Source organism: Diabrotica virgifera, chromosome 1 (genome assembly GCF_917563875.1).
Source record: "Diabrotica virgifera virgifera chromosome 1, PGI_DIABVI_V3a".
In the NCBI taxonomy this organism is placed as follows: domain Eukaryota; kingdom Metazoa; phylum Arthropoda; class Insecta; order Coleoptera; family Chrysomelidae; genus Diabrotica; species Diabrotica virgifera.
Genome location: NC_065443.1, coordinates 32,299,811 through 32,312,162, shown reverse-complemented (window position 1 = coordinate 32,312,162; position 12,352 = coordinate 32,299,811). Strand labels below are relative to the sequence as shown.

The following is a 12,352-nucleotide window of genomic DNA, read 5'->3' as shown; positions in this document are numbered from 1 at the left end:
CAGGTTGACTGCCAGGGCGGGCGTATACGCCCGCTACCTAATTTTCCCGATATGCCCCGGCGGGCGTATACGCCCGCTATGCACTCGACAAAATTGTATGTCTATATTTGCCAGCGGTCTTATTTAGAATGGTTTTAGATACAGTATACGACCGCTGTGGCATACAAGGCTCGCATATAAATGCGAGTTATAGAATTGCTAGACAAATATTGAAGAAAACTACAATTTTTATTTATTTTTATTTTTTAATAAAAAATTAAAGTAAATCTACTACACACAAGAAAAAAGGCTACATTATACTATGAACAAATTAATATAACTACTTTGAATGTATATTATAACAATCCAAACAAAAGTGAGGCTTGTCCTCGCAAATATCGCAATAGGTCACAACTTTTTTTACACGATTTTTGGATATTTCTCCACGAAGTTTTTTTGCATAACAGCCTCTACAATATCTTCTGGCTTTATTAAAAGGCCCTTCTTTTTTAAGTAGCTTATGAATTTGTGCTGATTTCGTTGACGTCGATTGTGTTGTTTCACTTTCATCATCATTTATCTCATCATAAGTTAGCAGGGATCTCACTAATTCTTCCCGAAACTCTGTAATTTTTACTTTTTTGTTAGCAAGTTGGTTGTATATTATGTGAGAATTTACAACCGCTGTCCCCAGAATGAATTCTATCGCTAGTTTTCGATACCACTTTAGTGATTTTCTTAACGATGAATTATAAGAGGTCATTTGATCAGATTGGTCAATAGATGACTTTCCTTTATTATATTCAATTATTGCCTTCGGTTTATGAACCACACCACTGCGTCGCTGTATGGCTACGGTTTCTGTAGTGTGCTTAGTAGTGAGAAGAAGAACATCCCTCTTATCTTTCCACTTCAAGACGCATACACCTTTTTCGTTTTCCTGTCCAAATACTTCCCCTCTTTTTAACTTTTTGAGTATGACATCTTTCGGATTTCCACGCCGGTTAGCTCTCAATGTACCAATATAATGTGTTTTATTTTCCAACAAAATATTTGTTAGTTCAAGACTTGTATAATAGTTATCAGCAATAATAGTTCGTCCTGAATTTAGTAGGTCCTTTGAGAGATTAATGACAATGTTAGTTGGTACAGAAGCGTTGCCCTCCCTTGTTTCCTTTCCAGCATATATGCGTAGATTCCATGTATATCCATTGCCACCGCATAATTTAAAAAGTTTTACTCCGTATTTGTGCGTTTTCTGGGGAATATATTGTTTGAATATCAATCTTCCTTGAAATGGAACGATAGACTCATCTACACAAAATGTTCGACCTGGAGTATAAACTTTTTGAAAATTTTTGATAAGTTTTTCTAGTAATGGCTGCACCTTGAATAAACGATCTCCTTCTGGACATCTTTCATTATCCGAAAAGTGCCACATTCTAAGAAGCAGCTGAAATCTATTTCGGGACATAGTTTTTGGTATAATAACATTTTTATATAGGTCGTCGTTGCTCCAATACTTTTCCAAAGAAGGCATTTTTACCAGACCCATGTAAGCAACTATACCAAGAAATCTAATCATTTCTTTTTTATCGGTCGGAACCCATCTCTGTAGTCTTGAATCATTGGTAATATCGTTGGAATCACACAATATTTGAGTAGCATATAAGTTTGTTTGATTTACAATCTCGTCAATTATTTCATCATCAACGAAAGTACGAAAACACTTATAAGGCGATAAATCATTTATAAGGATTGCAGCGTAATTGCCACATAATCCATCTTCCGCAGAGTATTCAAATTCGTGATGATTTCCAATTGGCTGCGTCCACGTATGTTCTAGAACATTTTGATTTGCTCCAACCTCATTTTCCTGGATATCGTCAGTATCTGCTAATTGAGTTTGAGCTAAAGTTTCAACATCAAAAAATTCTTCCAATTGTTCAGATGAAATATTGTTCTGTTCCCTTTCCAAATTTTTAGATAACATATTGTCGTCTGTTGCTGTAAATGGAATTGTGGCTGTAGCATCAGCAACTTCTTCTTCCTCCTCAGAGGCATCATCGGGCAAAAGTGATGTAGAACAGCTTGGTTGTTCCAAAACATTCCTCGTACACAATTTCTTTGAAGTGATTTTGGATGATTGCAATTTGCGTTTAATATTTGACTTGGGTTTGGACAATGTTATTTTCTGAGAAAACATGTCTGAAGATGCTTCTATGTCTGAGAAATCTGAACTGGATAATATTTCTTCATCACTGGTTGGCAAAAACATGGGATCAAGATCGGAATCAAGTGAACTAAAGGGGTCAGATTCGTCACCTGAAATAATAAAAAATACGAAATATAGTAACTATGCTTTTTCTCATGAGCATTTTTCAGTGCGACACAGTTTTTCGGTAACTTTCTAACGCATTAAGTTGTATATGACAGAAAAAAAGGCACGTCGGTGATTACTTTGGTAATTATTCTAGTTCTGTGATTATTCTAGTTGTCGATAGATGACGCTATAATCGAAAACAATTTATTTACTAATTATATAATATATCTACGAATATAATCTGTACAATTTATATTTATAAGAATATACAAATCAAAGAAAATACCATATTATAAATGCAATAAAGACAATTGATTTGTTTTTATGCCCAATTGCAAATAAAATTTGACAACTGTCAGATTTAACTAAAATGGCATGTCACTAAAATATATATTATCACGGACTTACCTTTTTTTCTATCGTTAGTGGCGCACTGAAAAATCCTCATAAAAAGAACCATAACAAAAAAATTAAAAATCCGTGGATTTCAAAAAAATAATATCTATTTCAAAAATGAATATCGTTATTACCTGACATTTCAGCATCTCTCAAAGCAAGTTCAACAATTTTTCTGCTTCGTTTACTCATTGTTACACAACACATACATCAAACAACAGTCAAAGATATACTGAGTAGTCTGGTCTGGCACTGTGGCACTTCTCTGTTTGACAAGTTCAGACTCGAATATAAGCGACCGCCAGTACGACGCCCGCTGGCACCACGGGCATAAATATGCCGCCTGTGCCCGGGCGGGCGCATACGCCCGCTAACGGTTTTTTTGAAAAATTTTCATTATTCTGAATTTTTTTTTATTTAAATAAAGAGTAATTATTTCAGAAAGGCATGTTTAATATTAATATGTGCTTGGCATATGGGGCAATTTTTTTTATTTATACATGGGCAGTCAACCTGTTAAAAGAAAATTTGGACAGAATACTTTTGATCTCTATTTGCTAAGGGTGACGATAATAAACCACCAATACCTGACGTGACAACAAACGAAGAAATAGACATTGAAGAGGCAGAGGTAAAAAGCATTGAGGAAATTAAAAATAAGAAAATCACCAGAAGAGGACAGAATATCGAATGAACTTGAATGAATATCGAATGGAGGACAAGATTTTACCAAACAACTATTAAAGCTAATCCAAAAAGTAATATAACAAAACAGAATACCACAAGAATGGAGATCAAGCATCCTCATATCCCTAGTAAAAAAGGAAAAAATCGGACCGGGAGAATAACAGAGGAATTAATTTATTTAACACATCATTAAAATTACTGAACAAAGAGATAATGAGCAAACTGAATAAAATAAACATTAGCGGAAGAACAACAAGGTTTTAGGTCGGGAAAATCATGCACCTATGTTATATTTATAATGAGCCAGGTTCAATAGAAATCATCTTCTTCTTCAGGTGCCATCTCCGCTATGGAGGTTGGAAATTTTCATAGCTATTTTAATTATTAAGGCAGTAGCTCTAAACAGTTGTTTTGAGCTGAATCAAAACCATTCTCTCAGGTTTTACAGACATGAAATTGGTCTTCTTCCGATGGTTCTTCTGCCATCTATCTTTCCTTGCATTATGTGTCACAGGATGTCATTCTTCTCGCCCCGCATCCCATGTCGGAGATACTGTAGCTTTCTTTCTTTAATTGTAAGTCCAACTTTCTTCTCTTTATCTATTCTTCTCAGTTCTTCATTGTTCGTAACTCTATCTACCCAGGAAACCCTCATAATACTTCTATAGGTCCACATTTCAAAGGCGTTAAGTCGTCGCATTGTCTCTACATTTAACGTCAATGATTCCACTCCATAGTATAGTACACTATATACATAACATTTTGTTAAGCGTACTTTAAGAGCTAATATTAGATCTTTGCTACATAGGACCTTTTTCATTTTCATAAAAGTAGAACGTGCTGTTTCGTTTCGAGAAATCATGAGAATACAACAAAACCGGAATATTTATATTTCGTGGAATTATAAGAAGACGTTTAATAGCGTCAAATTAAAGAACGTTATCCATTTATTATACACAAGAGAGGTACATCTAGAAATAATTAAAACGATCAAAAGTATCTACTAGAACAACAAATTAAAAGTAAAAGTAGAAGCTGGCAATGAGTTAAGACAGGGAAAGTCCCTGAGTCCTCTATTGTTCAACCTGATTATGGATGAAATAATCAAAAAATTAAGAACTAAAAAAAGATATCAAATGGCAGAAAAACAACTTAAAATAATCTGCTATGCAGACGACGAAATAGGTACTAATCTCTCAAAGTTAAGATGATTTACAACCTATGCTTCCCCAATTTAATATAACCGCTAGAAAATTTAAGTTAATTTCGCCATATAATATCAAATGCATGGTTATAACAGCAAATCTAATAATATGTAAATTAGAGCTTGAGGGTCAGATAATAGAACAAGTCATGGAGTTTAAATATCTAGGCATTACATATCTAGCTACGGAAATCTCGAAACAAGTGGAAGATCAAGTGAATAAAACACACAGAGCCGCAGGTTTGCTGAACGAAACAATATGGACAAATAAAAATATCGGAAAAGAAGTGAAAGGCAGAATTGGCAAAACAGTCATCAAACCAATAATGACATGCGCGGCAGAAACACGATATGAAACAGAAAGGACAAAAAGAATGCTAGAAACGACAGAGATAAAAACCATTCGAAAAATCGATGGTAAGACACTATCGGATAGAGCCAGAAATTCAGATATACAACGGAGATGCAAGGTGGACAACATTAATAACTGAGAAAAAAACAGAAGAGTAGAATAGAACGACCACATACGCCTAATGACCACAAATAAATTAGTAAGGACGGCGCGAGACGGTTACCCAATAGAAAGACGATCAGTGGGATCTGTCATGGAATGACAACTTACTGGAGGCACATTGAAAAACAGACAGAGTCATGTCTACACAAAAAGAAGAAGAAGGAGTTATAATTGGCCATTAGGGAGCCAAAGTATGTAAATATGTTAACCACTTATAAGGTAAAGATATTAAGAGCGAATTGGGAATCAATCTTTCTCGTTCTGTTGTTAGGTATTGATTTAATGATTTCTTCTAGTTTACTTGTTGTATGAGAAATTAGGCCTAGATTATCTGCAAAGGACATAGTTGGTGAGAATTTGTAAAAAATATTTTCTTTTGTTGCCTATTCTGGCGTCTCTAACCACCTTTTCCCAGATAATATTGAAAAGAAGCGATGCTTGTGATTGTCCACTCTGTATTCCTAATTTGAAATCTATTTTATGCATTATAGGGCTCACTAGTCTAACTACTTTATCGAGAATGTAGGATTTATTTATGGCTTCATAAAATTTACTTCGTAGAACTCAATGATAGGTTTATTTATACTTGATAAAGATGTGGTAGGTACCGGTATTGAATTCGTCCGTTTTTTTTTCAGTGTCGATCCCAGCAAAAATCTGGTCCGTTGGTGTTTGATCCGACCAAATTTTAAACAAGCAGAAATAAGAAGAAGAATAATAGATCATTTTTCAAAACAATCACTGTATTTGAAAAAAAAAACTTTGAAAAAGTCCTTTGCCGAAGATTACTCTATACAATCATGGATTTTGAGAGTAGCTATCAGAAAAGATCAATTCATAAACTTTAATTGTAATGAATTAGTGTTTAATATTATGTAGATGCCAGCCCTCCGAAATACGAAAACTGACTAAAAAGATACCGAAAATTCAAATTCCAATTTGGCAGATCCCGGGGGGCTTACGAACGTTAAAAATACTTTTCAGACCACTAACCCCAAATAACGAAAACAAATTTGGATTGCAAATTTACAGATGATAATAAAAGATGAAAACCTCGAAGTATAATAACCTTTAGAAAGTATACATCTTAAAAAGTTGTCGTGACTATATCAATAAAATAAGTAATTTATAGCAATAGACAAAAAAGAGAAGATAGAAAATCGTCAGAAATGAAACAGGCACGCAGATATAGTATATTCACAATAATTTTGAGACAAAAAATAGATAAAAATAGATACTATTTTGTTCTTCATTTAAGATATATTCCAGAGTGCGGTCATACAGTATTAACTTCATCATTATTATTTCTGTTATAATATAACTAAATACTGTGTAAATTTAAATTTAGGCAGCTACACAGAAGGTAATGTTATTTTTCTGCATATACATCATACTTCTTTTTTGTCCGAGCAATCTTTTCTTAATCTTCGTAATACATTTTTAATTACATTAAAAATTCATCATCAAAGAGCTGTAGGGTTGACTAAAAGCTACACAAGGGTAGGAACAATTTCCTTTGTAGTATACATTTAGCTGTGAATACTTAACTTCATGATTAACATATTTAATTTAGTACCTTTAAAAATCTCGAGATACACTTTTCGTTTAATTGTTCTGTATTCACAAGTGCCCTTAATTTCACGGGAACACGAGAAGTCTTTAGATTACGTTTGTTTACAAAACACCTTTTATATAAATTTTGATCAAGGATATTGGTCATAATATACAATAGGGTGATGCGAAAAAAGTCAAGTTCATAATTCCGTGTCGCTATAGTGCGGAACAGTTGCGATTGTTAATTACGAGAAAAACAAAAAAGAATTATTTAAATCGGACTTTATCTTCCGATTACGCAAGGGGACTAAAGATTATGAAAAAAATGAAATTTTACCTTCTTTATAAAAATTTTTATACAACCTCCATGTAAATTTTATTTATCGCTATAGTAAAACTTATTTACAGTTTGCATGGTTGAGTAATAAAAAAATAGTTTTCCGCAAATCGCCAGGAAATTTTGACATTTCTGTCAAAATTTCTTGAAGAAAAAGTCAGGACTTCCTTACTGTAAGGAAACGTCATTTCCTTACTGTAAGGAAATGATATTTCCGTACAGTTGTTAGTGTTCTACATAAATGATAGAAAACACAAAATTCAACCTCAATACGTTTCCATAGTAACCCAAGTAATTTTATTAGGAATTTCAAAGCACCATTTATTTGGAAATAAAATTATCGCGTTTTTTTTAAATCAATCAATATCTGTCGAATTTTAAACGATTTGCGGAAAAATAGTATGTTTACCTCGTAGGAAAAGCCACATTCCTGGACTCTGTGTTGCTAAGTCTCGGCTTGCGCCTCGACTTAGCAATCTTCACAGTCGTCCAGGAATGTTAAGCTTTTCCTACCCGGTAAACAATGTACTATTTACGCATTTAACGAATACCTTCCGATCCCCAAGGTCAATCAAAATCTATAAAAAAAATGAAATATTTGATGATTTTGATAAATTAAAAAACATTTAGTTATCTCATTTTTTTGTTACATTGTGAAGCTCTTCGCTTGTTTAGATATTGCATGACAATATTTAAACAACCCAGAACTCACAACGTGGAGGTGGTAACACTTCTAGCTCCACCCACACCCTTCTCTCCAACCGACCAAGGAGTGTGTGTTTGTTGCATTATTTACATATATGTACAGTGTACATATCCTTTTGATCTCTCGGCAGTTATCAGGCTGGAAGTCAACACCCACAAAGATCGACTTTGGAGGGAGGCGACGGCCAGCTTGGACTACCGAGATGCCGGTGCATTCTGGAATAAATTCAAAATCCTAACGAGACAAAAAATCAAAAAAGATTCTCACCTCAAAGTCAACGATCAAATTATTGCCAATCCTCAAGACAAAGCCGAAATTTTCAAACAAAATCTACAAAACACTTTCATTACACCCGAGAATCAAAATTTCGAGCAACAATTCCGAATAGATATCGAGCAAAACGCACAACAAATTCTGGACACTCCAGACCCCATAGGCGGGCCCAACTATCCCCCGATAGTGGCCCAAATAGACACTGAAACCGTCAGGAGGCTGTGTAGCCACGGCAAAAACACAGCCCCTGGCCCTGATGGCATACATAGGAGATGCCTACAACAACTTCCGGAAGAAATATTCCCGCTGCTTACAAGAATTATCAATGCATGTCTCTTACTAGGACATTTTCCAGCCCCCTGGAAAATTGCTAGTACAATCATGATCCCTAAAAAAGGGAAACCCAAAACTAGCCCTGAATCCTACAGACCAATTTCATTACTCAACACTCTAGGCAAGATCTACGAGAGGCTCCTTAAGGAAAGACTCGTAGAACACCTAGAAACTCACAGCATCATTCCCAGCTTCCAATTTGGATTCAGAGCTAGTCATTCCACACGTAATGCATTGGTAGGAGCAGCAACTTTCATTTCTCAGGCAATAAATGAGCGCGGCAGGCTTGCCATCGGCATCTTCTTAGATGTACAGAAGGCATTCGACCAAGTCTGGCATGCTGGACTGATCGAAAAACTACATCGTGCCGCCGTGCCCGTTCCATTCCTGAGAATAATCAACTCATACCTCTCAGCTCGTACTATTCGCGTAAAAGTTGCAAACTGTCTCTCAGAACCATTCACTCCTCAAGCAGGAGTACCTCAAGGTTCCATAATTGCGCCGATATTGTACACAGTCTATAACAGCGACCTTCCTAACCCGATAAACCGCTCGGAAAACATCCTTCTATATGCCGATGACACAGCCCTGATTTCCACTGGCCCACCTCTACGTAAGAGGGGGGAAATATCTGTATTCGATAAAGCACAAGCACAGCTCGACAAAATTGTTGAGTGGTGCAATAAATGGAGAGTAACCCTAAACCCTATAAAAACACAACTTATCCTATTTAGACACTCAAATAGCTATGCTGGTCCCTACGAACAAGCAAACCACATTAGACTCAACGGAGAGAGGCTCGTTTTCTCACAGTCTGTGACCTACTTGGGTGTTGAATTTTATAAAACACTCAACTGGGAAAGAGACGTCAAACTCACTCTAAACAGGGTAAGAAACAGAGCCAATCTCCTGAAGTGTCTAATGGGACAAGGGAAAACCAGCAGGGTTACTCTCTTACACACTTATAAAACATTCATAAGACCTATAATCGAATACAGGGCTATCCTCTACTCTACACTAAGTCCGAGACTTATGCACTCGGTCTTGGCTACGGAGAGGAGAATCCTGAGAAAGATCACAGGCGTGGAACGCGACTACCCATCGGCAGATATTCACAGACTTGCGAATATACCCTCCATCCAGGATAGAATTCGCGATCTAAGTAAAAGATACGTCTCCAGAACAATCAATAGCACGAACACCAGGGCAAAGGAGGTGCTAAAGACACCAGTAGACCGCAGAGGACAAATACTCACCAGAGTTCCTACAAAAAAAGTTCCATTCCTGCCGGCTAAACTTCTCAACTTAGCTGGCAACGAACTTCCTGATGAGTATTGGGACGTCCTAGAAAATATTCCCTACCGCTATCGTAGACAATAATGGTCTACACTCCAAATGCTGATCCAAAGAGCCGTTCCTAAAATCCACTGAGAACTTTAGAGCTTGAGTCAGCAGTAACAGCACAACGCACAAAACAACAAAACACAACACAAAGCAAGTAGCATGTCATACCCCTCAGAGCAAAACCCATACCATTCGTCTGGACAAATCCAACAGTCAATCACACAATCGCACCCACAGCGCAATACTTCTCAAAAACCCCCGCTTAAAAAAAAAGGGGGTAATTTTTCGTCCCTTGAAGAGGCTCCGGCCTAAACGAGGTTAATCAACAAAGAACCTATCCTTTTGATCTGTTTGTGTCCAGCTTTTAAACGCCAACTTTGTATTGTGATTTGGTGGTAAAATCTGGCAGCATTGAACTTGATTTAGGTGTTGCCCTCTGAATCCATCTCTTGATTGGGGCCCACATACATTAGACATTAGACGATGCTTCCGTGACCAACTCTACGCACCGCTCGTCAGCTTGCGTGTGTCAATGATAGTTTTGTAGATTCCAATTTGGCATGTTGCCCGATATAGTGCAATAACTTATATCTTCATTGGAAACTCTTCAAAGAAGTGGTGGAGAAGATAGTTTTGCAACATTCCCGTCTATTATTTTAGTTTAGTCCTGTGCTTTAAAATTTCAAGTAGTAGGGAGAAAGGAAACACATTAGAGAGCTAGGGCTAAGGAGAGCGTCAAAAGCCGGACAGATTAATACCAAGGGCTTAAGTATTAGAAATTTCATTCCTCCTACTTTAAATTTTAAAGCACAGGACTACACGGACATAATAGACTGGAATGTACAAAACTATCCATTAGGGTGGGACGAAAAAAATGATTTTATAATTTCAATGTGTAATAGTGATATAAAGTTGCCTATAGCCATTGTGAAGCCACAAATAAAATATTTTTCCAAACAAAATATTTTTAGAGGTGCCGCAAAAGGGTAGAAAATTAGAATTTTTAGTTAAATTTTGCAAATTTTTATAGTAATGTCTTAATTCCTATTTTAAATGATAAATACACACTCTAAAACTACTCTTTCAAGATAATTTTAGTTTTTACTCACAACAATCCATTGTTTATTTTTACTAAAACTGGCAAAGTTTCAACTCGAATTCCACATTTAAAGAAATATTTATTTCATTCCTTAATACAATTTAACATTCTGACTATAGCAGAAGAGCACATTTCAATAGTAGAGGAACCTGGATCAACGTTGCTAGGGTATATAACTTCTGCTTCCGGAACAGGTGAAGCTATAAAAGATAATGGAGCATTTTCAAGAGGACAATCTTTTGAACATTTCCAATATAACAGCTGTCGGATTTGATGGAACTGCCACTAACACCGGCATTAACAATGGTGTAATTGCTTTTATAGAAAAAAACCTAAATAAGCCGCTGAAGTGGCCAATTTGTTTGTTCTATACCAATGAATAATTGCCTTTGCATCATTTTTTTTGCATATTGGATTGAAAAACTAAAGACCTTATTGAATTTGGAGGGCTTTTAGGCAAAGAACTTGAAATCTGTAACCAGCTTCATGTGGTTAATTTCATTCCCATACAAAACAACCTCCCTACTCTAGAGATTAAGGATGATCTAAGCACAGATCAAAAATATTTACTTGAAATCTTTCTTTAAAAACCCATGGGAAATTAGCTCATTCACGATGGCTTACGTTGACCAATCGCCTTTTTCGGTTATATGTTGCAACAGAGAATCCTTCAAATAATCCGATAACTGTAACTCTGTATGTGATGAAGGTGTATGTCCCAGTCTGATTTCATATCAAACTGAAACGATTTTGTGTAAATGAATCAAAACATCTATGGAGACTCATCAAATTTTCACGTTATCTTTGTGAGGAACATCTCTAAATAATTGATCCAGTAATTCAAAGGAATAAGACAAGAGAAAACATATAAGGGAGCTAGGTCTGCTGCGACTTTTGAAGCCAAGATCGGAACTCATAAATGGTGTAAGGAAGTTTGTTGTCCCGAAGCTTAACTTTAATGCCAATGACTTACATTGATATAGATATAATTAACTGAACGGTAGAATAAAATTACTTAACCTCCTATGACAAAACATAGAACTTACGAGGACTTAAAATAAGTGAAGCAAGAGACCCTAGTTGTCAGGTACAGTGTGTGGATTTTCCGTGTTTTCCCTGTCATACACAGGCAGTGAAAAGAGCCATAAAGCTCGTGACTGTTATCTCTTAGTATCTGTGGTCTTGAAGCAAAAATGGCTTTGTTAGAGCAAAGATTTCTTCCCAAAAGATCATTCCCAAATTTGAGACGAAAATCCGTTTTATTTAAGTATCAAGATGCATATTGTAACTAAAGAAATATTTAGCAAGAAAGAGCAATGATAGCAATGTTAACTGTTATTAGAAACAATATTTGACTAAGAAATGTTAGTTACGTCACCAGGTTAAATATAAAAAATATTTGAAATTTTCTGTATTTTTGTTAAAAACCTATCTTTTCAAAGCTCTTGCGGCACCTCAAGATGTAAACCTAGAACAAAAATATTTTGTAGTTTTATTGTAGACATGATAAGGCAACTTTCGAGTGCTATTAGAAAGTTCCATGATAGAAAAAAATTTGTTTCCTATCCTTTCGTTCCACCCTACTATCCATGCCACCCACAAG

At 35.7% G+C, this 12,352-nt stretch overlaps 1 protein-coding gene across 1 annotated transcript; it reads right to left on the bottom strand.

Moving 5' to 3' along the window:
- Positions 1-225: 225 nt before the first annotated feature.
- Positions 226-2,908, bottom strand: LOC126882407 (piggyBac transposable element-derived protein 4-like). Its single transcript, XM_050647363.1, has 2 exons — positions 2,833-2,908; positions 226-2,304 (listed from the first exon to the last, which is right to left on the bottom strand). Exons 1-2 carry the CDS (start codon positions 2,903-2,905, stop codon positions 320-322), a joined length of 2,058 nt encoding a protein of 685 aa, XP_050503320.1. The 5' UTR covers positions 2,906-2,908; the 3' UTR covers positions 226-319.
- Positions 2,909-12,352: the final 9,444 nt, after the last annotated feature.

Bases quoted from the DNA above. Each gene is read 5' to 3' on its own strand.
- LOC126882407 (XM_050647363.1), bottom strand. From the start codon at position 2,905: ATGTGTTGTGTAACAATGAGTAAACGAAGCAGAAAAATTGTTGAACTT. The intron at 2,305-2,832 runs GTAATAACGATA...TTATTATTTCAG, and splicing joins GAGAGATGCTGAAATGTCAG to GTGACGAATCTGACCCCTTT.